This window comes from Phyllostomus hastatus, unplaced genomic scaffold (genome assembly GCF_019186645.2).
Source record: "Phyllostomus hastatus isolate PE091 unplaced genomic scaffold, TTU_PhHast_1.1 phas_contig_40, whole genome shotgun sequence".
NCBI lineage: Eukaryota > Metazoa > Chordata > Mammalia > Chiroptera > Phyllostomidae > Phyllostomus > Phyllostomus hastatus.
Window position 1 is genome coordinate 60,177,023 of NW_025333872.1, and position 27,265 is coordinate 60,204,287.

The window sequence follows — 27,265 nt, forward strand, 5'->3', positions numbered from 1 at the left end:
AGGGCAGATAGAGAGGACAGCAAGGAAGTAATACCGATTAGTCATTAGAGAAGGCAACCCTTATTAAAGCTGACTGTATGCCATCCAGCTGTGTTCCTGACACCTCCTTTGTTCTGCTAAGGGATCTGACAATGAGTCTTGGAAAGGATGCCCCTTTGTGAAATATGCACCAGCAAGTGTGCAGGTGTTTCCCCTTATGAATCAGAAGCAGATGTCTGGTTAGGGGGAAGGTATGACGGCTTGACATATGTCTGGTCCCACCTAACAGGAAAACTAGGGCCCACAAATGCACTAATAAAATGCCATCACTCCAATTTTGACTGAGCCATGAAACCAACTGCTTCATCCTTCCACACTTAGGGAGGTTAGATCCCTCAGAGGGTTGGCGATGGGCTCAAGACAAGAGTGTTGACCCTGCACACTGCCATGGATGTATTTTATGAGCAAATTTTGTAAGACAAATGACAATAAGACTCTACTTCAAGTGTCCTTCTGTGTAAAACATGAGCAGTAGAATTCATTAAACAAATATTTTACATCTTTATTATGTGTTACATCTTCTGAGGCTTAGAAGTCTAGAAGAATGAAACTTCAGACCAAGATCAACATATTTGAGTGGTCATTAATTCAGAAACTCTGTTGATAGGTCCATTTTCAAATCGCTCATAAATAAATATATCAAACACTAACTGCTCACAGAAAGCAAAGCAAATGAGTTACCATCCTGAAAATTTAGCTCCTTAATTTGGGGGACCAATTAAAAAAAGAAGCTTCTCAAAAAAAGAAAGAAAAAAAAAGAAACTTCTCCAACAAGTGTAAATCTATACTAACAAAATGTTAACTAAAATATCATGAAGTGTTTGTAAGCTACTTCTATTCTTTTTAGAACACGAGTGATATTCAAAATTGGCACAGAATTTCCATTCTTTGCTTGTTATTTGGAATTATTTCCTGCAATTTTTCTCCCTAACTTCCCTCCGCTAAGATTTCATGTTATGATTCTGGTAAAATACTATTTAATTTACACCTTTATTGCATTCTATTTTACATTTATGAATGTCATATATAATCTGCAAATTTCTTTTTAGTAAAAATTCTGGAGCTTAGTTTCAAAATCACTTCAAGATGTGGTGTTATCTGTTTGTAGCTTTAAAACCTCCCCCCCCCCCCGCCCCACCCCCTGCAAGTAAAGGTGGGATCCAGACAGTCACTGTGTTACAGAGAGTTCACAAAAGGCAGCTAAAGTGCACACACCGAAGTGAGGGAAAATGACTGCAGAGGAGGTGGCAGCGCCTGGGGTACTACAGATCTGTTCTACGCACTGCCGCTCTAATGACAACAAAATAATACACATTTACGAAAGGAAATGGATGGGGAAGGCTGAGAATGTTTGATTTAAAGCAATTCTGTTATCTGTCATTTGAGGGGGGGAAAGTGTGCTGATTTTAAAACAATACTCTTGTTACAGATGTTTCCAGACCCCTTCCCTGATCCAAGGAAACAAAATACCATTCAGCAACAAGCCCAGATTTAGAGATGGGGCTTGTTCCAATATAAACATTTCTTAGCTAGATCTTCTCCATGAAAGTGCACGGTCAATTTTTCCATATACAGTGGGAAAGACAACACTTTTAGCTTAAAAGGCATTCTCGCCTGGGGTGCAGAGCTCCTGGACTGAATAGCTTAGGAATACCATGGTTCCCTACTGATGTCAAACTGAAAGCCGATTTGTTCATCAGAATTACATGACAAAATTACGTCCATATGTAGTGTATGTGCTACCAGCAGAATACCCGGCACTATTTTGGCTTTTAGTACTTGGTATGGTCACACATTCATTCTCTCTCTTTGTTTCACGTACCACTGTTTACCTGGGGCTCGGTTCGGGGTGTGGCACACATCAGGCATTTAACAAGTAACTGAAGAATGCATAACTTATTTTTTTGGAGCACCTCTGATACTAAAGGCACTTGGCCAGGCAGTCTGGGGAATGAGAAGATGAATTAAGGACACTGCGGGCCTCCAGGAGTTTACAGGGCATTTAAGGTGCATGTGTAATATGAAGCAGAAAGTGCTAAGAATTATCATATAAGAGAGGCACAGAGAAATGCTGAGAGACTAAGAAGGAAGATAGGTTACTTTTAACATGGGGGGGGTGGGGTGGAGAATGTTTCTTTGGAGGAAGGGGCATGGGAGCAGGATTTTCTGGAAGGAGGAAAGCTGAAGCTGAAAGGCTGGAAAACATAAGGCATTTTTAATTGTTTAATGGCATTCTCCTTTTCTGGTAATTTCCTTCAATAAAGGTACCAGAAGGACTTACTTTTTTCCTACTTGCTGGCAACTTCTTTGGAAGGATTAGTTTAATATCAGCGATTACACTTGTTTAATGTCTTCAGCAACCTTCTGACTTAACAGCTTGCTCATGAAGAGATACCACCCCTCTCTTTCTATATTTTTGTAGATAATATTGAAGATATGGCCTAATTCCTGAAATAAGAGTTAGGTGTGCCTAGACGCCACATTAATTCTTTGTGGTCACCAGGATTTATAAGTGACTCTCCAATAGCTTAAAATATAGGAATTTGAAAATCAACCATAATTTCCAAATTATAATTTATGCATAGGGAGAATGTCATTCAACTACAAAAAGAAAATGTTTTTATTTTATCCTTTTTTATTCTGCTATTTAATTTATGTTGTCCAAAGTGAGATGAGCAAAAGAATGGTAGTGGAAATACTTAGTTGTGTGGCTCTCTGAGCAGCTACAAAATTGAGTTAGTTGACTTAGCACCTACCAAGAATTAAAGCAAGAACCTGGTGTTTGGGTTTTTCAATAGTCTATTGTCAATAGCCCAGTTCTTGAACAGCTGATATAGAGCAAAAACTCTCCTCATTTAAGGCTTCATTTCAGTTTTTTTCCTTTTTCTAAAATTTGTAAAAATTTTTAAAAACTTTATTTATTTATTAGAGAGAGGGGAAGGGAGAGGGAGAGAGTGGGAGAGTAACACTGATGTGAGAGAGAAACACTGACTGGTTGCCTTTTGATGGCACTCTGACCAGGGACAGATCCTACGTCCCAGGCTTGTGCCCTGACTGCGAGTCAAACCAGAGACCTTTCAGTTTGAAGGACAACACTCAATCAACTGAACCACATCAGCCAGTACAAAATTTGTAAATTTCTTAGATGATTTGAACTAATCTCATAGGTAATTCATACTGACTCAACTTTGAGGAGAAAGCCCATTTTCTAGATTAACATGAGTTCATGTTAGCAGATCAAAAGAAAAGAGAGTGTAATTAAAGAAAAATCAAAAACAGTTTAAATAACCTGAGATGAAGATATAATATCATAAAGCTTAAAAAAAAAATCCAACAGTTGTTAGTTTTCAAAATAATCAAATGGAAGAGCAGAGAAAAAAATGTTCTACAGAATAAAACCAACAAAATGCTTATTTCCACTGAACATTTTGATATATTGCAGATCTAAAAACACAGGTCACAGGAAAAATGTGCTTCATCTGCCAAAATAATCACAAATACTCTTTGAGAGTAGAAAAGTGCCCAGCCCTTTAATAAAACCCAGAAATTTTAAGCACCTTACAAAGAGTATTCTCCTTCCCTCCCGAGATTATTACTCTGATCTTATGAAGACATTTATATCACCTTGTACACAGTATATTACTCTCACCGTACCAGGGATCCTCCTCACATCAGAGACTAGGGGAGAGGGCCAGGGGTGGCAGTGCCCGCACTTTGAAAATGAATCATTGAGTGGGCAGCCGGTTAGAGCTGCCCAGCCTTCCAAAGTCTTTCTTATCTTGTTCACCCTATGCGGGCTTCCCTAACCCCTTGAAATCCTTCTTGTTTTTTACCCTTTATTAGACGCAGGACTCGTCTAAGCGGATGTTATTCATGGGGCAGTCCCTGGATTTTATGAACTATGTGAGTAGGTTTGTTGGGAGTTGGCAGATTTTCTTTGAGAAACAGGTATTAATGTATTTCCTTGCTATTAGAAGAGTTGGTGGACTTGGCTTTGAAATCAGCAGTGAAAAAGCTCCACAAATACAATGGAGAAGCTGAAACTCAGAATGGTTGTAAGGCTGGTTGGGAAGGTTTCAGTGGGCTGTGACTGCCAGGGTAGACCACTTTGGTGCTATCACATATTTCATATTCTTCATTAATTCTCATGTTTCAATGTCTTTGGTACATGATTGCAGAGTTTCTGAGGTTATATGGAAACCTAAAAGATGGTGTGTAGGGACAATAACCGACATTATGTATTAGGCAATGTTTGAAATTAGTTCTTCCTATTGTTTTACAACAAAAACATCATTGTTCATTTTTGAAGTGGTTATTTTTTCTTTCTTTCTTCCTTTTAAGGTCCAGTACGTGTTGTTTATTTTTACATGACCAAGAGAAAACTCTAGCCGGAAATTCTAAAATCTTATTGTACTTGAAAGCTTTCTAAGTACATATGCTGAAAGCATAGTTTCAGGGGTCAATAACCATATGAGGCCAAAGCAAAAATCCCTGAAATAAAAGAAAAGGCATGATTAATGTGGTTATAAATTAAATTCAAAAGTGGGATAAACATAATGACCCAAAGGCCAAGAGAACTTCTAATATGTTAGTAGTTAAATTACTTAGGACTCAGGCACAGATGGTGCCGTATGACATAACAAGAAGGTAAACATGGATATACTGTTGTCTCATCCAGCCTGTTCAATGTCCCAACACACAGATCACCGGGTGGTCCTCACCCCTATTGTTTGTTCTGCAAGCCTGCTATGATGCACAAAGGGAAGAGGACCGACCTAAGTGCCAGGAAACTTGGTTCTGTTTCCAATTCTAAAAACCTCGAGGAAGTGACTACACTTCCGGCTCTGGTTTGCTCCTCTTTCAATGACATCAGTGGTGTGATGATTTTTAGGCTCTTCCCACACTAACATTCTAGAATTCTATAAAATTTTCTGCTGCCTCAATAAGGTTATGTGCTGTGAGAGTTTGGGCATATGACTTAACAGCTCCATGATTTCATGAATTAGATTAATAATCACCTGGTTTGTAAGACAATTGTGAGGAATGAAGGTGGAAGTCTGTAGAAATATACCTTACAATCTATGGGAGCTTTATAAGTACTAACATTATTTTCAACTGAGTTAGTAGTTAATGCAAATTCCAGTACTCTGCAGTTGTGAATAACATTTGTCCAATATCAATAGCTTTTTAAATGCTAAATACTTCAAGCTATGGGTTGAGACATAAAGAAAGCTTTCCTAATCCACCAAAAGACCAGTTCTCCCCTGGTGTTCTGCACACATGTCATAAAGCCAAACAAAGCAAGCTGCAGCTTGCTTTCACGACACTGAAATGTTCAGGTGTTACTTTTTCACTCAAATGAAAAAGAAAGGATAAAATACTGTTTAATATTTATTTTCTCCCTTTTAATAGACATAGCATTTATAGTGGAAGCATTTTGACTTTTGGAGATAAAGGACCACAGACAGGTATAACACTGTGTTGATGGAGGGGAAAGAGACTAGGAACAACCTTGTTTAGCTCAGGGTGCAGGTAAGAAACTGTGGTTTAGGTCTTAGGATCAGATGCTGTTAAAGGTGATGGACTAATTGGTTTAGAAAAACAAGAGCTAAGCGAACATCCGACCACTCCCTATGAGGATCAAAAGATAACAGTTGTCTGGTCTACTCACTACCACCCTATCCTTTTTCCAAAATTCCTTTGTTGTTTTCCTCAGCCCTCCCAGGTAATAACTAAGACAAAAAATAGAATCTCCTAATTTCCTAAGAAAGAGCCAAAAATATCCTCAGACAGGGAACAGGAAGCATAAAAATACCTCTCCGAGAGCAACAATTGTTTGGAGATTGCTAGCTCCTGTTTGCAGCCACAACAGAGGAGCTCAGAGGATCGGCAGCTGAGTTATCAGCACTAAATCCTGGCCTAAGGCGGTGCGTGTAGTATGGGAAATGACCTGGGGGGCACTGGTTTGCACAAGATTTTGAGTAACAATTTGGAGAACTGTCATGATTTAGAATATCAGCTTGAGATATCCCAGCATAATAATGGTTCTTGAACACTTTAGAACAGAGAAATTTTCCTCGCTACCACCCCATCCCAGTGAAACCATATATGGAACTCATCCATAAAACAATTTTAAAAGATCCTCTGATTGAAGGAAGCAGAACCCCAACTTCCTAGTGTTCAGCCTTCCCACCCCAAGTTATACCTGAGTCATTTCCATGAAATCTTAGCTTGAAAGCCAGTGATTTAATAGGACTTATGTTAAAAATTCTCTTAAGAGTTTGTTTTGTCCCATGATGTAATATATTTCTATAAACACCTGGACTTCTCCATCATTTTTGCTCTCCAAATACATGGCAAGTCGTTTGGATAGAATCTCTGCAATGACTCTGGGATCTGCTTCTTCCCTTCTGGAGCACGGCACAGGTTACCCCGATGCCACGCTCTCTGCTGCCTGCTGCCCAATCCATCCGACAGCCCGTTCACAGATCAATGTTGATGAAATGCAATTCTCATGAGTTTCTTTTCTCCTCTGAAATCTTCCATGGCTCCCTGCTGTTCAGTCCCACTGAGACTATATGCCTCTTGAGAAGAAATCCTGTGTCTTTTGTCTTTACTGATCCAGTCTGCTCAGCTTAAATTTTCTTCATTCTAAAGGTTCCACTAAAATGCCACCTCTCCCATGAGTCGCCTGTGAACTTCCCACCAGGAGTGGACCTTCCTTCTATATCCTTCAAATGTTTTCTAATAACACACCAATTTAGCTGTATTACACTACCAATGCACTTGTTTTATCTCTTTGATCATGTTTATTCACCTTTGTAGAATACATAGCACTTGCTTTAAAAAAGGTAGTGGGTAACTTCTTTTAAAATAAGAGAATATATTAATGCTGATTAGTCAAGTCATCTCAGGAATACGAAGTGACAACATAGGGCCCAACCCCCTATTTTTCATATTTTAAAATATCTCATGAGAGTTAATTGTGACATACCCTTTGAAAATGTACAACTAAGATGAAATGCTAAATTTTCATATTTAGATGAAATACTAAGTTTTGTTTGCTTTTGCTTTTTGTTTGAAGTTAATACAGAAAACACTGGTTATCTTATTTTACCAGAAACTCTCTTTTGCAGTTACAAATTACTTTGCCTCATTAAAAAAAAAATAAGTTATTGATTAGCATAATTTTCTTTGTCGGCATGGACTCAATTATGCACCTCCTCTCACCCCCGTTTCCTATGTTGAAGGTGCAATGCCTAATATACAAGATAGGGTCTATAAAGAAAGAATAAAGGTTAAGTGAGGTCATAAATAAGGGTAAGACCTTATTCTGATAGAACTAGTATCTTCATAACAGAGGAAGAGACACCAGGGATGTCTCTCCCTCTCCATACACACAGAAGAAAGGCCCCGGGAGGCCTTGGACCGAAGACAGCTATCTACAAGTCAGGAGGACAGCAATCGCCAGAAACCTACCCTGAGAGCTCCTTGGTCTTGGATTTCTAGCCTCCAGAACTGTGAGAATATAAACCTGTTGTTTAAGCCTCCTGGTCTGTGATATTTTATTATGGCAACCCTAGCAAACAAATACATTAGGCAAAATATTTCAAAACACAAGGCTAGAGGACTAGAAGAAATAGTAGAGATTCTTGGGCATGAGAATTTGGGGGAACCCCCACTGTAATACATTCCCCCTCCCAAGTTAAGGGTCTTCACCGCTCCCACAGCTGGTCTCCTAGTCCAGGAGGGCAGAGACTACCTGGGACTGAGCCACAGGGAATCGCGGGTGCCTCGGGTGGTGCCTCTGGCACTCAGCTCTTAGCGTGCAACGAGCCAGTAACTCACTTATTTCAGACACATTGTTTCATACAGTGCTTAAAAATTTCCAAGAAAGGAGTTAACAGCCTGTTTCTTTTAGGTCTGATAAATCCTTTCTGTTGCTAAACTTCCTTTTTTCAAAAATTATTGTCATTTATAGAAAAAAAAACTTTAAAAATAAACTGTTTCTAAACTTTCACTCACTTTTTCTATGATTGACACACTCTGTCCAATCATTTCCTCTGAGGTGCTGCTCTTACTCCCTTTCAAGTTCTTTTCTTATCCTTCCCTCAAGTTCTTTTAAGTAGTAGGTCCCTAAAGTAAACTCAGGATTCCACTGAAATGACTAATGCTTAGCACTAATTTAAATGTTATTCATAGACTCCTGATCTACTGAGACCACTGGCATTCCTGGGTAAGGAGTCTTGTTAGCTGGGAGTCTAAGACACCCTGAGATTTAAAAACACAGCTGTTTGGAGAGTCTTTACAGGACAAGGCTTAAGATCCTGAAGCCAGATTTCCTAAACTGTGACCTTGGATAAGTTGCTCAACTTATACATAACTCAGTTTTCTCACCTGTAAAATGGTGCTAATAGTAGTGCCTTCCTTATTATGGTATGAGAAATAAATGAACTAAAATACTCAAAGTGCTTGGAACAATGCCTTGGACACAGCAAGTGCTAATCAAGGATTTAGGAATTAAAGTTCAAAGGATCTTCGAAATCAGCCAGTTATCAATTCTGAACAGGTTCAGGGCATGAGAATAGGGGATAGTTGCTGTTCTTTAAGGCTGTTATAAAACAGCCAGGGGCCCTCTCAGGGCTGAGTCTGTGTCGAGGAGACCTGGACTGTGCCAGGAGATCACCAGGCCTCCTCTGTTGCTTGGGGAGGCCCAGACTCTGACTTCAGAGCACTTTCCTGCAGATCTCAATTCCTCTAGGAAAGTACCAGCTTGAGCACTAGCCTGGGCAATGTCCATTGTGGGAAACTAGCTGTTCCTTATCTTCTAACATTATCTTTCTAGTCTAGGACCGAAGACCATACTCCTCACTCCCTGAAGATGCATTAACCTGATCAGGAAGCCTCCCTTGTTAAGAAGAAAAACATTACAATCCCACTATTTCCTGAAGAGTATGAGCAACACCCTATTTTCAAGCAGATTCCACAAATAAACTCTTCCTCTGCTTCCCCTCCCCTCTCCTCAAGGACACAGGGTGTCCAGACGTTGTAGTTTAGTCTAGGGGTGCTGGGAAGTAGGTAGGAGTAGGAAATCTTCCCTATCATTTCATGTTATCCTTAAAACCGCTTCTGAGTACCTACTGTGTGTAGGCCAGTGAGTGATACAACCTTTGCGGATTCTTCAGATATATTGAAGCAACAGTTTGCTTTGAAGCATTTTTTTCTTTTAAATTCTAAAGTATAACTTTTCAGGCCAGAGGCTAGTGCTTAGTACCTGGGTGGGCCTGTGAGTCCCTCACTAGCCTCACACAACCCTGATTTGGTTTTATATTTTAGGCCTTCCTATAATTACAGTATATCAAAACAGCTTCCCTTTCCTGTATTCTTAATTTCCTGTAAATCCATTAAAATTCAAACCCAGCTGCATTTTAGAGGCTCACACTTCTCATACTTCAGTGTGCATATGAAAGACCTGGGGATCTGGTGAAAATGCAGGTTCTGATCTGGGAGAGAGAGCTGAGAGGCTGCATCTCTAACACGTGCCCTGTGCTGCTGATGCCGCCATCCTGGACCACACTTTGAGCCACTACACTTTAGACTCCTCTTCCCCACAGCCAGTAGCAATCGGAGCATTCACACAACAGGGCAGTTTCCCTCATTCTGTGACCATTTTGACATCCAGAGAGGTTCCTGAAAATACTTGCTTCCAAATGTTGCTTTCTGTCCAGTCTAGATCATGAAGGCTCAGTGGACAGCCAGACTGTGAATGCTATACCACGATTTTAGTGGATGTATATCATGAATCAATAGTCCGTCACCAGCCTTCTCTTCCTTCTGCACTGCATGAAAACACATTCTCCTCTCTTGACCTTCTGTCATATGCCACTTAACTGCTATGAGACGCATGACATGAGCCTCCTCTCAGTAGTTCTCCATGTCCCTTACCTCTTCCACTGCCATCCTTCCTGTTTCTCTGTGTGGAGCTTCATGTTCAGAGTCATCCTGAATGGTCTGGATAAGGCAGGTGGCAGCACCTAGGAACCCTGGTGTGGGAGACTATTGACACTCATTGGACACCCTTAGGCATCTGCAGCTAATGCTATCTGGGATGCCTCTTGGTGTGTCACTTTGGAAAGGCTCATGTCTATGGGCCATTGCTCTGGCCTGCAAGCCATCCTCAGCCCTGTACCTCGGGTTGTGAAGAAGCAGGAAACACGATTCCATTACAACAGCCACACTCCATGGCCCTTCCAGATCAGCCAGTATTTCCCTCAGGCTCTGGGCTCCCAAATCTCCAGGTTCTAACTAGAATAGCAGCTGTGACTCTGAGTGATTTTGCTCCTTAAGCCAGCTTCCCCTTAATTAGTATACATTTTGATTTATTTATTAAATTATATAATTTTGTTGGTAGTAGTAACCTTTGTTTTGCTTTGTTGTTTTTAATCTGTAGAATTTGAGGCCCTGGGAGGTGAAGGGACCTGCCAAGTTTCCCTTCACTAGTCAAGGTAATCTGGTTGGTAGTGGCAAGGCCAGGAGCCAGACTAGCCAGTTCCAGACTCACAGTGCAGTGCTTGTCCCGTTTCACTCCATTCTGTGAGACTCTCCTACCAATGAATCAACTTAGGGACAAGTAGAAACAATAAAGAGGAAAGTGAATAACGGTACATTAGATGTAAACAATTTTTCTCTTTAAAAAATATATATTTTCCCTTAATTATCTCCAGTTCTAAAGCTAAGGATGATTAAGTTCACTGAAACAATGTGGAAGAACATAAGGCTGGAAGTTCCTGGCAGTGCTGCTAATGAGCTTTGATTCCTTGAGTGAAGGACCCCAACTCCCTCTTGAGACTCAGTTTCCTCACCTACAAAATGAGGGGATGGGATCTCTAAATTGCAGGGTATAATAGAGTTATACATCCAATAATAGCCACCCACTGGCTCTGCATTCAAACAGGCCCCCTTTATGCTGAATTCTGTGAGGCAGCAGAGGCTTCAGGGCTTGTCTCTTATGAATGGGACTTCATGGTTTCTACTAGCATTGACCTTGACAGAGCAATTCCAAGGGAACAAAACAGAAGGAGGCAGTTCATCGTGCACCACAGAGAAACACTGGTTCGTCTCCAGGCATTCAGAGTCTGATTGATCTTCAAATAACAGGCATTTCACCCCTCACCTGTGGTCTGAGGATTGACAGAATCACAGATGACAGAACCACTCTGATGCTCCTAGGACTCATGTCATATCAGCAGGAAGGAAGGTTACACTTAGGGTGCTCTTAGCTTGTCAGGTTCTATCACTGTTGGCCCAGGGGAATCACACACATGTGGCCATGAAACTTGGAAGGCAGTGTGGAATAACTGCTTTGGGAGAAGGGGCCAGCCAGAAGTTTAAGTCTAAGATGCTGGATATGTGCTCTGGCTCTCATTGTGATTCTAGATGGTTCTGCAGCCCTAGCATATGAGGCTCACTAGACATTTGAGGCTCACTAGACATTTCTGTTGCCTTCAGCTGCTGTTTATATTGTGCATTTTGGGGGGCCGATATGTGGCTTTACAGAGCTGCTTCATTCAGTATGCCATGCTGCAGTTCACTTGGTAAATAGGCAGCAGTACTGCATGTAACAGTCACGTTTGAAGTGAGTTTTAGTAAGAACACCTTTGATCTTTGGACTCCCTGATTTCCGTTGAAGTAATCATGCCACTTCATCTATTGGAGGGCATAATTTCTGAATAAATATTAATACACAAAATCTGTACTATGCTCAGGGGTCTTTTTAACTGTGGTATACAGCATGGATTACTGGTCTGGGCTGCAAGAGTCTTGGGCTAGTGTAGCTGTTACTGTTACGGGATTTCTCCAACCATCCGTTCTCATGCGGTCATAAATGGAGACCCTTGACTGCATTTAGGTAAACACTGGCTCACTAGCTTCCACCCAAATATGTTACATGGACTAAGAAAGTCCTGGAAGTGAAAAAAGGGTCATATTGCATATTACCCAAAGTACATTTAACCACCCCTCTCTCCTTTTGTTTTTAAAACAGAATTTGTTTATTTATGTACTTTTTTCTTTATGCAGAGGACTTGGGTTTGTATATGAACATTTTCCCACTACCATTCAGCCTTGGAATGCCGTTTTCCCCAAGTTTCTCATGATAAAAAGACTCCGATGCAGAGCCGAACTGCTGGCAGCTGAATTTCATTAAGACTTTGATGGGAAACTTAAGTTGGAATTACAAACATCTGTGGCTAAACTTCCCTTTAGTAAACCATTTCCCAGAATTTAACCTTACCACACTAGGAGCAAAAAGAGAAACTGTTAAAAAAATGCTGCTCTTCTTTGGCAAATGCTGGAGTAGATATACAACTATTCTTCTCTGTGGTCATGTATCATGATGAACTTGCAGATTTACTTGTTTTAGAAAACAAGTAAGTAGTTGTTTGCAAATGCTAAGTTTTGGAACTCAAAGCATGTATTGGCAATCTGATTTTAATGGTTTCTAATTGATCAGATGTCTCAAAATTATGTCTGGCTATCATTATATTTATATAATTACTTTGAGCAAGAAAAAACCCTAAAAGAGAGAAGTGTTTTTTGGCATTATATACTCCAAGAAACTGGGACAAGTCAGATTTGAGATCTTAACTATGAAAGAAAAAAGAAGTTATAGTCCTTGTCATATCAAAGATAGTTTGTGTTTGTTTTTATTTTTGTTTGTTTGTTTTTTGATTTTTGAGGATTTAGAAAAACTCATTTCTCTTAACTGCTCAGATCACCCTATTGCTGCAGAAGGCTATGTTTGAAGAACCATTAGGGATACAATGATTATAAAAACTACAGTCTCTTTCTTCTGCAACGCTGGATAGTCCACAAATTTCTAAGCAAAAAAAAAGGAGGGGGGAAGGAATCAATTTACAGAATAAATAAAAATAGACTGATACTACATATCTTAACTTGCAGAGGAATAAAAACAAAGTAGAAGAAAGACAGGTGAGGTGTGAAGTACAGAAGGGGGAAAGAACTGAGGGCAGACTTGGAGTTAGGCAGCTTATATACATATTATTTCACTTAAATTTCACAACAGTCTTGAAAGGCAAATACATTCCTGTTCATTTTGCAATCACACAAATGCAGCCTCTGAAAGATGAACAAATTTGCCCAAAGTCAAACAGCTAGAAAGTAGTGGAGCTGGGTTCATAGCACATTCGTCTGGCTAGATGCCCACACTGTGCCTTTGATGAAAGGTGAGTTTCAAACGTTTTAATTCAAGACTGCAAATAAACAAGCCTCAGGCTGAATTGGGCCATCAGATGTACTTCCCACAGAGCATTTTTTAAAAATTGAGTCAACAATTTCCCTTAAGAATCTAGATTCTGTCTTGTCTTGAAAAAAAGCGGAAGAGCTGGCAACATGGAGAGATCGCTGCCCCTCTGGAAGAGGCGCCCCTTCCTCTCCTGTTGTTTTGGCTCCATCACTCACGGGATGTGTTTTGTTTGGCCTCTCTAAGAATCTGAGTTTTCTAACGTTCTCTGTGTCATATGATCAGCAATTCCACTTCTGGGTGTATACCCAAAAGGGCTTACATTGTGACTCAAACTTACACACGTGCACTAATGTTCCGAGCAGCACTATTCACAGTAGGCAAAAGGTAGAAACAACCCAAATGTCCATTGGCAGGTACAGAGATAAACAAAATAGGATTTATACTGACAATTAAATAAATAAAGAAGAGTTTGGACACATGCTAACCCATGGATGAGCCTTGAAGGCAATACCAGGTGAAATGAAGCAAAGGACAAATATTGGCACAAAAGGACAAATATTTAGATTCCACTTATATGAGGTCCCTAGAGTAGTCAGATTCATAGGGATAGAAAGTGGAATAGTGGTTGCCAGGGCCTGGGGGAAAGAGTTTATAAAAAGTTATTGTTTAATGGGGACCAAGTTTCAGTTTGGAAGAATGAAAAACATTTTGAAGATGGATGGTGGTGATGGTTGTATAACCATGTGAATGTACCTAATGTCACTGAAAATGGTTAAAATGGTAAATTTTATGTTATATGTACTTATGACAACTAAAAAAACCCTTTTGTGTGTATGTTAAATCAGAGGACCCTGAAAATAGCAAAAGCTGTTCTCTATTTTCTAGGAATTTTATAATAAATTCTGCAAAATAGTCCTTGTATATACTGCTGTAGGTGTTTTTGTTTTGAATTGAGCTTCTAAAGTAGACTGTAGTATTATGCTGGGAAACATACTAGAACATGCTTATAAAAGGAAAACAAGATATAGGAAAATTCTATACTTAAAGAAAAAAGAAGAAAGAAATCTATCAAGGAGACCCAGTGATAGGCTTGGAAAACGAGAATGGAATTCAGAAACCCCATAGCAATAACACTTGTGTTAAAATAAGTCCTTTTTCAGACTAGACCAATAATCCATGCTGTAGACCATCCCTGTCAATTTGCTCATCTGTGAAATGGGTATAATTTTCACTGTGAGTATTAAATAAGATAATGCATGTAGGTCCATGGGATATAGTAGAAGTCTATAAGTGTTCATTGTTTCCTTTTCTATTTGAGTAGTAGTTTAAGAAGTAGTTAATAGACAGGGCAGGAAGGGAAGTTATCTCAATTATTTGGTCATCCTAAGATTTATGCTACTTAAATGCTATTCATCCAGCAAGCACAACATAAATGTTCTTTGAATAGCATTTTATATATCTTCATATTAAGAAATTCCTAAAACTTTGACTGAAATTACAACTGTATAGAGTTCTATTTACCTAACTACCTTTTCCTAGATACTCCTACACAGTCAAAATTACTTTCATAAACTCTTTTGTAGTTGTGTTACTCACCAGGTAGGGTGCCAGGACAAAAGTTCTGTGTCTCAGTTTCCATGTTTGCAAAATGAGAAAATAACTGTATCAGTCCTGTTGAGTTGTCAGGAGGGTTAAAGGAAATAGCTCGTGGAAAGTGCTTAGCCCAGTGTCTGGTACATGATAAATACTCAATGAGTGTTAGCTATAGGCCATGCTATTATTATTACCACTGCCACGACAATATTCTGATCATTCTAAAATAATGTTTCCAGGAAGCTTCCTGGGTTGTCTGGTGAGTAGGTAATTGTACCCTACTGGTGTGGTTCAGGAGTAATACTTTTCCTTGTTATGTTCATGGAACTTATGTTGTAGCCTCTCTTACAGAATGTTGACTCATCTGCTTTATATAGTGGCTCTGTATATATTTTTCTTTCTCAGAATGCTTACTCCTTGAGGGTAGGGATGTAACTGCTTGCCTTCTGTCCCTCTTGGTACCTACTTTATTGCTCTGCGTGTGGTAAGGTCAAAACCTGCTCGTTGGTTTTGAGCAAGCCAGTGACTGGAGGTCTTAGTATGACTCTACATGGCCTTTTTCAAAGTAAGGGGCCAGGATACAGAAAAGGAAAGGAGAGAGTGAAGGAGATCTAAACTGGGCTTTCAATAAAGGTTCTGCAGCCTTTTAGTGGCCGGGCATGTTTGTGCTGGAGCACTAGACTCATACATCAACTACGGAAAGAGTCCAGAACAAAAGTCCCTCCGAACTAGTCTAGTTCATAGTCTTTGTTTTTATTTAGTAGGTAAGTTTGTCCAGTGTGGATGGAGTACATTGGCACATTTGGCTCACAGGGCAATAGATTTTTCTTGGATGGAAGCCAACAACAACAACAACACTCATCAGATTACCAAGAGATAAATTCCAGTTTTCTCCTCTTGGGGAAGTTTGCTCATATTGTCAATTACATCCCTTATTTTCTCAATTATCTGCCAAAGGCAGTAACAGCACCTCGACCCTCCACCGCCTGCCTCCCACCTTGCCCTTCCAGCAGAGTCCCCATACTCTCCTTCTGAATCTCTGTGTGGCTTCTTTGCAGCCATGCAGTATGGATTTCCAGCCTAGTGTTCTTGACCTTGTTTCTAAGTCCTGCTTCATTTTGATAGACAGAATGTCACTCCTTCCAAGAACACTCTGACAGCCTCTCCTTGGGGACTGTTTCCATCTCCAACCCTCTAGTTCTTTTGTACATCCATATGGTTAAGACGTTTGTCTAGTTTTACTTGCTATAGTGATTATGACACAATAAAGACTTTATTTTCTTAAATGTGAAGTATCAGAACACTGAATATACTTTTGAAACTGCCTAGTTTCTCCTTTGCCTACCTCCACCTCCTAAGAATCACTATTCTCACCATAAACTCAGCAAATATGGACTCAACAAACTGCTTGTAAAAAAGCAGAAGGTGAGAACATCATCCCAGTGAGCACAGAGTTACCCATGGATGCTCTTGTTTCTAAATTATTTGCGTGGCAGCAGGGTGGAAGGGAGCTGGGACTTGTTTCGGAAGGAAAGGAGGGGGCTTTCTCCTTGCACAGACAGTGCTCTTCAACCTTCCATTCTATGCGTAATTCCTGTGTTTGTTCCCCTAACTGTCACTGTGCACCACAGTGTGCCGAAGTCCATGTCACAGGTTGAGGACCCAGGGGTGAAGAGGACACAAGCCCTGCTATCGAGGAGCTCGGGGAATTTAAAAGACCTTTGCCAAGTGCCTCCCAATGCTGCCTGTTTGCTTCAGTACTCTTCTTCCTTCCCCTTGAAGGGGAGTTGAGGAATAACCATTCATGTAAATCTAATTCAAATAAAATGAATGTCTTTTTAGAATGTCCCTCCATTCACAACTCCAGCCTCTCACAGATAATGTATTGTATGTTTCTGTGTTCTTCTCCGCTATAGATAATAGATACAATCTCCTGAAGTGACTCAGTAGGATGCTTGTACCATGTTGTTAAACCTCTGGAATGTATTTGGTTTAAGGTCCCCACACTGGCTATAAAGAGCATGGGAAACCCAACGGTGGGGCTCTGGGATCCTGTGGGACTGCAGGCTAACTGGATGCATCGTGTGAAACTATGCAGTGGGAACATAATTACCCAATCCAACCCATTCTACATCATATACTTTGACCTTCCTGGAACGATTAATAGTGTCTTTCTGTTTCCCTAAATGAAAGGCCTCAACTGGTTCTCTGAACCTGTAAGACTCTGACAGTATTACAAATTTAACTCACTATAGGACTTTCTTCCTGGCTGGAAGGACAGAGACTGAGATGAGCAATATTAAGTAAAACAGCACGGAAAAAATTAAGTTCTGAGAAATATTCCCAGATAAGTGTTTCTTTTTATCCACTCATCCATGTATTTTATAATAATAATGATACTTAGGATTTATAAAGCATTTATACTATGTCAGGCACTGTGTTAAGCACTCTATATTTTAGCTAATTTCATCACAAAAACTGTATGAAATGTGGAGTAGACATTAATAACTCCTCACCTCTTTTAATCTGTAACTTGTGCATCTATAGTTTGCCTGACATAAGGAGCAGATAAGTTGAAATTTGAACTTGGGATCATTAGACTGCCAAATCTACAAGTAAATTCTCCAGTGTGCCATCTTCCTATCATTTCACTGAACATACAAATACATAAGAAATTGCTCAGGGTCTTAATAAATTCAACATTCCCTAATAATTATTTTGTTTTGTTTTACAGGAAGAAAGTTACAAAACGTTATGCATGCCTGTCTCTTTAGAATTAGCAGACAATACAGGCTGCTCAGATAATTTGAATTTCACATACACAACGAATAATTTTTAGTTTAAATATGTCCCATGTGATATTTGTAACATAAAAAGTCTATTTGTTTATCTGAAATTCAAATTTAATTGAGCAGCTTGTATTGTTTCTGGCAACTCTTTACTCTTAAGGCAAGCATTGCATTCAGGGACATTTTATGCTCAAAGCTACAGGTGGAGACAATGCCACCCAGGGTGGCACGCAAGGCTAAAGAGAAGTGGTGCCTTCTCAGGACTTCCCAGGAGCCTCTGGCTGGGCCCCTGTCTGAGTGCTAAGGTGACCAGATGATGCCTTGCCCCCTTTCTCGCAGTGGCTGTGCTCAGCGTTACAGTGGGAGGTTGCTGTGCTCTGGACCTACCCACATCTCCTCTTTTGGGGGCATGGGTAGAGCTCACTCCTGGAGAAGCACCATCTTCATGCAACCTATTTTATCAGTAGTAATTAATAACTACAGTTATACTAACAATTAGTAAAATTAACAGCAATTATCCAGACTTCTATGTTGTTGGAAATGGTGTCAATCCACATAACAGCTTTGGTTCTACCCTTGCTGTAACCATCCCTATAGGGTGTGTGTGTGTGTGTGTTAGATCAGTTGTTCCTTCCTTTCCCATGAACTTAGGCGACTTCATTTTCCTCCTACTGAGCATCTCCCACACCCTGGAGGTGCTGTTCGTTTTCTGTTTTGCCTCAGGGGCTCTTAAATCACTTACTGTGGGTTCATCTTTTTACCCAATTTCTACACTTTGTGTACGCTTTCAATCTAAAAGCTTTGGTAAGATGTTACAATAAACAACTCTAAATAAGCATATCATCGACAGCATATCTTTTGGGATAGGGCTCGGTTTTCTGTGTAAGTCCTGTTTCTGGGAATATAATGGCTCAGGTCTATTTAAGGCATCTGCTCTGCAGTTTCCTAATAACTTCTTCAGTGCCCGGTCACCCACAGGCACCCCTTCACTCTCCCCCATTGCAGGGGACCTTTTGTTTACTTTGTGACACAAGGACTGGTCCTGCTTTATTGTTCGCTCTATCCTAACATCACAGAGGAGCAGGAAGCCAGTGACAGGGCACGGGCAGTACGCACCAGGGCTTGACAAAAATGGCTCTCCTGGAGCATCCGAGGAGCAGAAAGCCCTGGAGGTGCCACTGCAGCCGCCGGTGACCGTCTAGCAGGCTGATTGAGAGTACACAGGACATATGCACTTTTGCCAGTTTGAAAGGTGACAAGTTCCAAAGCCTCAGCTCTCGACTCACAGGGTCTATATCCAACTTAGAAAGTCAAACTCTTTATTTCAAGTTTCTGAACTGACCTGATCCAGGTGCAACTCAAGGCAGATAGGAGAGGGAAGAAGAGGAGAGGGGAGAGGAGAGGGACAGGAGCGCGCGGCGCACACAGCCCGCGGGGCGCAGGTGCCCCGCGGGGTGACAATGGCAGGAACACCGTACCTCTGCAGTAGGCGGCAGCCTTCCGGGAACCACGCGGGGCTCGCTGGTCTCAGGCGGGTCTTGTCTGCCAACTGCTGAGCTCTCTTCAATGTCAAAAGGAAAAGCTTTGTCGTCCCCTTGAGCCTCGCCGGAGCCCGCAGCGCCCCAGAGGAGCCCCAGAGGCAGGACTAAGCACCAGGCTGAGCTCAAAGCCATCAGTCCGCTGACATCCAGCAGGGCTTTCAGGGGCTCGGCAACTGTCCTCGATGGGACCCTCCGTGGTGCGAAGATGCCTCACTAACTTTACCTTCTCTGCCTTTGCAGTATCCAGATGTGGGAACTCAAGGCAAGGCAGCCCAAGGGCCAATTTAGGAAAAAAAAAAAAGGGGGGGTGGGGTGGGGGAGTGAGAGTAAGCAGAGTATGCTTGTGAGTTTCCCTTCCTCTCTCTCCCCTCCCTCCTTCCCTCCCTCCCTCCCTCCCTCCTTCCTCTCTCCTCTCTTTCCCTACGGTTTGCCTCTCTCTCTTCCCAGAGGTTCTGGCTGAAGAACATACAGATGGATGAAACTCAAAAGCTAAGCATCAAAAGGCAGACTGAATTGGGCGAGCCCCGCCAGCGCCAGCCACCTCCTGTCCCCGGGCGGGCGGCGGTCTGACTGAGGGCTGCGCAGTCCTGGCTCCCGTCCCACACCCATTTTCACCACTCCCTTTTTACCTTTTACTTCCAGGCCCTCCCCTTCCAACTTGGCCTTTCACACACTGAGGTCGGGCTTTCCCCTGAGGCCTCCCCTCCCCTGTCAGTTTGGAGCCCCTCCAAAGAACCCAGATGAATATTCAGCTTTTTGTGACTGCTTCCTCACATCTCTTATTTATTTATCCAAGGTGCCTGGGATGTCTTATCTATATTTATATAGATCTTTTATGTCCCCCCACCCCCACCCCTAGTTTGCAGGAAAGTGGGTGGAAAAGGGATCCTGGAGGCAGGAGCTAGAGGTAGATGATTTCAGATGCAGAGCGGAAGGACACTCACTTTCTCGAACAAGGTTTCTCAGTTTTTAGAGATGGGCTTCTGCACTCTTTGTGCAAATATCTTCTCCTGAGACTGACAGGCTACCCCTCTTCCTCCTAACAGTCCTCACCCAGAGGACTTCGGAGAAGAATATCTTTCACTGCAGTGCTGGAAAATGACTTCATTACTTAAATGCATGAACTTTTATTTACAAAGAACATCTTGTTTTCATCCTAAAGAGGTGCTTTGTAAGGGGCCGGAACAAGGCTTGCAGTGTATGAGCCTGTCAAATATACTGCCCACAGCCCCTACCTCTTCCTCTTGGCTTGTAATCTCTTGTCTACTACATCTCTGAGTCCTGTAACCTTTCCAAGACTTTGGGGAGAAATTGGCTACCCCTGTGGATGGGTCAGTGGCCACTACAGCTGATAGGTATCCCAGCTTACACTGGCTTTTTAATGGAGTTTTAAACATTCCCACAAGACCCAAACCTGACGAAAAGGATTAGATGAGACAAACATATAATGATATCAAGTAAGTTTCCAGGTGTTTGAAATCACTAGCAATTACGCAATAAAGCATTTTCAGAAAACCTAATCATTAGCTCTATTTTATAGGACAACAGTCATTTTATCTAAGGATAAAGGAAACAACCATTTATTCTGTACCAACCACATGTCAGATACTTGGCAAATAAATATGCCAAGTATCTGACAAAATTCCTGTGAGAGAGGACTATGATTTCCTTTTCACAGAAGAAAAGGGAAGTTCTGAGAGACTATGACATTTGTCCAAGGTCACACAGCTGGGAGAAAGCTGACTGGAGGTTTGAATGCAGACCTCACTAGTGATAACTGTCTTTTCCATTTGCAATGCTGGAAACTCGTGAAACAAAGGCCCTGAATTCAGAGGGAGGAGAGATGGCACTCCCATTTTTGACTACTTCTATGTGACCCTGACTTTGCATAAATTACCTCATTTAATTCTATCTCCACTATTTCCCACGTGATAGGTACTGTTTCACATTTGGTAAAACCCAGGTAAATCTGATGCTAAAGTCACCTGTGGTAAATGATAAAATGGTATGATACAAAAGTGCCAAAGCTGGAACAAGCCCAAAGTTTCCATATATCCCAAAATGTTTGTAATGTCTTCATTTTAAGATATAAAAATAGTGTTACAATGAAGCAGTAAGCCTAATTATGATCATTTTCTTCCATATAAACTGGTTAATTGACTAAGTTAAATAAAAGAACTTAAAAATATATGTTTGGTTTGGTTGTAAGAAGTGTCCAAACCTGTCAAGAATTTTTATGAGTTTATTGAAGCCAAACTGGCGACAATTTCTGGGAAGCAAACATCTCAATGGATTGAGAAAATGCTCTGAAGAGTGTCAGTTTTGCAGCTTATTTTGTACATTAAAACCAAAGGAGACGGAGAGAGGGTTACATGACATATATTGGTGGTTGATTAAAGGGGCTGAGAAAGCAAAGCAGGCATATTTCTGGGATCAGATAAAAAGTAGAATGGAGAGACAGAGACACTTGTTTTACATCTTTACCTGGGTGGGTACAGGATAGTTAATAATTAACATTTACATCCCGTGGAGCTGGTATTTGGGAATAAGGTAACAATGAGGGATTCTGTGGTCTCTGTTCTGATACCTAGGGTGGGGTGTGCCCTGAGGGGCCTGGAAAAGAGTACTGACATTTCAAAGGTATGTATGTTATCTTAGATGCAAGAAGATAATAATCAGTCTCATCTAGTTAAGACTGACCTTTGCTAAGGAAGCTACAAGCCTAAATTTTTATGACTGGCCTTCGGGTAAGAATTTTTACTTCAGGCCATCCTGTGTGGTTACTTTCAGTGTCGAGTGTGTAAGACCACCATGAAGGCCTCCCCTGAGCTTGTCAGGTTTACTGTGTCACCCCATTTCCACCCACTGCTGGTTCTCTGAGACACTTGTTGGGAGACAGATGGCCAGACTCTGATGAGGAAAAAGGATTCTCAATCATCCTGTCCCACTCTCCCTTTAAAAGAACTTTAAGTAGTAATGACGATAATGATGATAATTGTACACATCATATTATGACTTCAGATGTAGACCTCTGTAGTACAGAAAAGCTCTTCTCATTTTTGTTTTCTGAAGGATCCTGTCCTTTTCTTTGTTAACTGTCAACCAATCACACACTTTTTAAATCTGACCCAGGGCCACCTCTCCTGCTCAACAGGTGGTGAGCTCCAGTTATATGAAAGGCTTGGGTGGTGTGAGTAGCAATATATTTGTCCAAGACCTATGGACTTTTATTTTTGATTAAGTATATGCTTCTAACTCTTCTTCTTCCTGCAGATACTATCATTATTTTTAAGGCAAAACAGCATAATATACAGGAGCATTTTTTTTAAATGAAACAATACATCTTAGATTTGCTTACAGAAGTTCTGGAACCTTGACACATGACTTAGTGCTTCTAAATGTCAGTTTCCTTATCTGTAAAATGGGGATAATTATACCTCTTTCACTGAGTTAATTATGAATAGTAAATGAAATAATATAAATAAAGTGTTAATACAGGTTGACAAATAGTGCTCATTATATACTCTTTAAATATATATGTATTTTAAAGACTTAAAAAAGAACAGAATAACTATTTTTAAAGAAGAAAAATAGCCATGTTTATTTATCCTGTGACTTGGGTAACCTCCCACTTGCTGAGAATAGCTGTTCATATTTCTGGCTGCTACGTGGGCCTCCCCTGTGCTAACCATGAATGAGGCAGTCACAGATCCCAGGACACACACACAAGGACAGCATGGCTGACTGTTTTACAGCAAAGGGCCACTCCCAGACCATCAGAGGCCTGAATGTGAGAGGATTTTATTTTTGCTAAAACAACAACTGGGGAGTGTCTCCACTGTGGCTGCTTTCTTATCATGACTCTCCCTTGCTTTCCTGAGATTGGGGCCAGGCAGTCACCAAGTGCTTTCATGTCCATTATCTCCTTTGGGACTCCCACCTACTCCAGGACGGAAAGAGTCTGCCCCGTTATTCCCAGTACACAGAAGACAGTACCGATGTTCAGACAGGCTAAGAGGTTAAATGGCAAGGACACTGAGCCAGTTCATGCAAAATGAGGGCCCCACATCTTCTCACTCCCAGACCAATGCTTTTCCTGCTAGACCAAGCTATTTTTACTTTTGGCAGCAGCAGATCTGGTGGTTTGAAGGCTTTATCAAAAGAAGTTGCTGGAATTCCCTTCTGAGTCTTCTAGTGCAGTTATCAGCAGATGACTATCAAGTCTGCCCATTCCCTTCAGCACTTGGTGGCTGGGCTTGTCCACAGCATCCAGGAATCTAGTGAGGGTGTTGTTAATGCCTCCCGTGTGCCCTTCTGTAAATAGAAAGTCACATCAGATGCTATTTTGGATGTTTAGGTGCTAATCTTGGACATAATTAGCCAGAGGATTGTTGAGGGGGTGGTTGTGTATTAGTGACAAGTTTATGATGAGATTGGTGGTCAGAGAAGCAAGCAGGAGCAATCCCCTGCCCTGCAATCTCTTGCCAACAATCAAGCTGCAGGAGGGTGGAAGAGGATGTCTCCTTTTCAGCTCACTCCCCTCCTCTCAGGCCCAGCTTCTCCTCTGTGAAAGACTCAGATAGCTCAGACGATCTGAAGGGCAGCAGCTGCGAGGGTGCCTAAAAGTTGTTCTTCTGAGCATTCATTTCTCAGGCTTTTGTTCGGGAGGTGGATAGTATATGTCTTTTCTCCTGATTATGGCACTCATCACAGCCTCACTTGTCTTTAGCATGTGGTCCCTGCATTCCATCCATCCATCCACTTAATCAGCTCTTATTAAACACAGTATGGCAGGTTACATGTTGAGGGTAAAATTATTAAAATCACGATCCTAATTCTCAAGGAGTGAAGAGTCTGGTAGGACAGACCATAAGTAGACCTTCTAAAGAATGCAAAGTGATTAACAGGAGTTCAAAAGGAAAGTCTAGGCATGCTGCTAACAAAATGTACAGAACAAACCTTTTACCTAGACTTGATTAGGGGGAGTCAGGAAAAGTTTCAGAAAAAAGGGGGCAATTGTTCTGTGTCCTATCTGATAGGAGGAGGGAAGGATGGTGCTCCAGGAGGAACCGCTAACGCAGAGAATAAAAGCATCAGAGACTAGGTGCCACAGGAGGGGCGTGGAAGCCATGTGATTGCCAAATGCTAGCTGAGCCCCCCTGTTCACAGTGCACAGTCAACGCCTTCAGGGCCGCTTGGGCGACGGAAATTGTGTGCGAAGAAATGCCTTCCTAGTCTCCTACTGGTCCCTCTGCCCTGCCCTGCAGTTCAAGCCCCTGTGCAATAGAAGGATCCTCCCAAATGCAAATCTGAATACTGGTGAGTGAGTCACAGTCATTTTTACATCCTGTACAAAAGCCTGAGAAAACGAATGGAAAAAGGAACTATTTTTTTAAATTAAAAAATAAACACATAACATGTAACATGAGATACAACTTCTTAACTAGTTTTGAAGTGCACAATACGGTTCTGTTATCTATTTATAGGCACAATGTGTACAGCAGAGAACAACTTTTAGGTGGTCCCCATCCTCACCTAGCACCTTTGCAGTTCTTCCTCCCCCAAAGCCTGAACATCCCCCAGAATCCTTCACAAAAGAGAAGCTCAGCCTGAGAGGAGGAGTGTGGGAGCAGAAAGAACCGGCCTGTTCCACCTTAGCTTCCTGCCGCTGGGCGGTCAGCAAGGGACCTCACGGCTGACCACCGAGCAGGGGTTGCTCCTGCTTGCCTCCTTGACGATCTTGTCATAAACTTGTTGTCACTTGTTTTTAAGGTAAGAAATTTAAGCCCAGGACTGACCCGATCATATCTGTATTTAAAGAATTTAAAATGTACCAGCTATTTTAATCATAGAATAATTAGAATTTCTAGATACCAAAAAAGTGGGAAATACTGGTCACTGGGAGTCACACCACACTGGGGGCAATGACTTCCAACACTGAGAATGTGTGAGTGTAAATACTTCGGACTTCTTACATCAATGTATGCATGTGTTTCATTAACTTCCATGCATTTATGTATTTTGTATATACAAAATATATATACATATTTCATCTTATGTGTTTAATCTATTAGTTTCTTAGAAAAATGAACCAAATGTACATAACATTTTAAAAATTTCCTCCAGGTCAATGTAACTATAATATGTTACTGTGAATAGCTCTGAGCATTCAGATTTGAATTTTGAGAGGATCATCTGGGGTGGATGGGGCCTGGCCTGGAGGGCAGTGCAGTGAGACCAGTAGGAAGCTGGGAAGCCCTTTTTGCTCACACTAGCTCTGATTGCCCCAAAGTCAGGGGCAAAAACTGTTGGGGGCGCTCAAGGAGTATTTGGGAATAATAATTGCAATTAGGGCTTCCCAATCCAAGTGGTTCAGGTTGATGGAGAAAAAGGTGGAACAAACAGATGAAAGAGAATGGCCCTAACCAGGATTATTGATGATCTCAGATGTGGTCATCTCTTCCATCTACTAGGATAATTAGTTCATCAAGCTGAAGGGAAATGATTGATGCTTAGGAGTAATATAACCAACAGAGAACAGATGTGTCAACATCCATTAGCTCAGTGATGAGATCACTATAAAACAGGAGCTTCTGGAATTTGATAACGAAATGATACAATTAAGAATTGGGCAACAGCCCTGACTGGTATGGCTCAGTGGTTGAATATTGTCCTGTGAACTGAAAGGTCACTGGTTCAATTCCTGGTCAGGGCATATGCTGAGTTGTGGACCTAGTCCCTGGTTAGGGGTGTGTGAGAGGCAACTAATTGATGTTTTCTTACACATTGATGTTCCTCTCCTTCCCATCCCATCTCTATGAACATAAATAAGATCTTAAAAAAAAAAAGAATTGTGTAACATTCAAGAAAGACTAGCTTAGAAATAGCACTATAAAGGGAAGAGAAGACTACTTAAGAGAAGGGTTAAGAGAAGGATTGCTGTCACCATATTGGATATGTAATCAGAATGGAGGGTTAAATATGTTCTAACCTGCTTTGGTGTAGGGGGCAGCAGAAACTAGTCTGTAAGGTCTTAACTGAAAAGCTCTATAGCCTGGTTCTGCATCCCTTCCATTATCCTCTTGAAAATGCATGCTGGATGTGCTCACTTTAGGAAATCAACTGATTTTAGAAAAAAAATTAGATGACTTCCAGCCAAGATGGAGGTGTAGGTAGATACACTTTGCCTCCTCACACAACCAAAAGGACAACAACAAATTTAAAAACAAAAAAACAAGTAGAACTTCCAGAAAATTGAACTGTATGGAAGTCTGACAACCAAGGACTAAAGGAGAAATATTCATTCAGACTGGTGGGAGGGGCAGAGACTGGCAGCCATCTCTGCCCCTCCTACCAGGGACTGAGAAGACACAGCAAGGTGGCTGCTGGAGGACCAAGTTGGTGTGGTGGCAGCTGGCAGACTGGGTGGTCCCACATTTGCGTATGGATAAACTAGGAGGAACAACTGGGGAGTGAGACAGACTGCACAACCCAGGGCTCCAGCACAAGGAAATAAAGCCTCAAAACCGCTGGCTGTAAAAACCTGTGGGTTTTGTGGCAGCTGGAGAAACTCTCAGCCTCACAGGAGAGTTCACTGGAGAGATGCACAGAGTCTTAGAGAGTATACAAGACCACATACCTGGGAATCAGCACCAGAAGGGCCCAATTTGCTTGTGGATAGTGGGGGAAGTGACTGAAAGTCTGGCAAAAGCCCAGTGAGTGGCATTGTTCCCTCTCTGACCCCTCCCCCACATACAGCGCCATGATGCGGTGATGTAGGTTGCCCTGCCCTGATGAATAACTAAGGCTCTGCCCTTTACTGAATAACAAGCATACCAAGAAAAAAATATGGCCCAGATCAAAGCTCTAAAAATAGAACTAAGTGATGAAGAGAGAGCCAACCTATTAGATGCAGAATTCAAAACACTGGTAATCAGGATGCTCACAGAAATGGTTGAGTATGGTCACAAAATAGAGTAAAAAGTGAAAGCTATGCAAAGTGAAATAAAGCAACATATACAGGGAATCAACAGTAAAGG

At 41.4% G+C, this 27,265-nt stretch overlaps 1 protein-coding gene across 2 annotated transcripts in view; it reads right to left on the reverse strand.

Moving 5' to 3' along the window:
- LAMA4 (laminin subunit alpha 4) overlaps positions 1-19,561 on the reverse strand; it is a 136,548-nt gene extending 116,987 nt beyond the window's left edge. For both annotated transcript variants that reach the window (XM_045843474.1, XM_045843473.1), the window contains exon 1: positions 19,164-19,561. In XM_045843474.1, the coding sequence (XP_045699430.1) occupies positions 19,164-19,358 (195 nt within the window). In that variant the 5' untranslated portion in view covers positions 19,359-19,561. The remainder of the gene's footprint in view (positions 1-19,163) is intronic.
- Between the last annotated feature and the right edge of the window lie 7,704 nt (positions 19,562-27,265).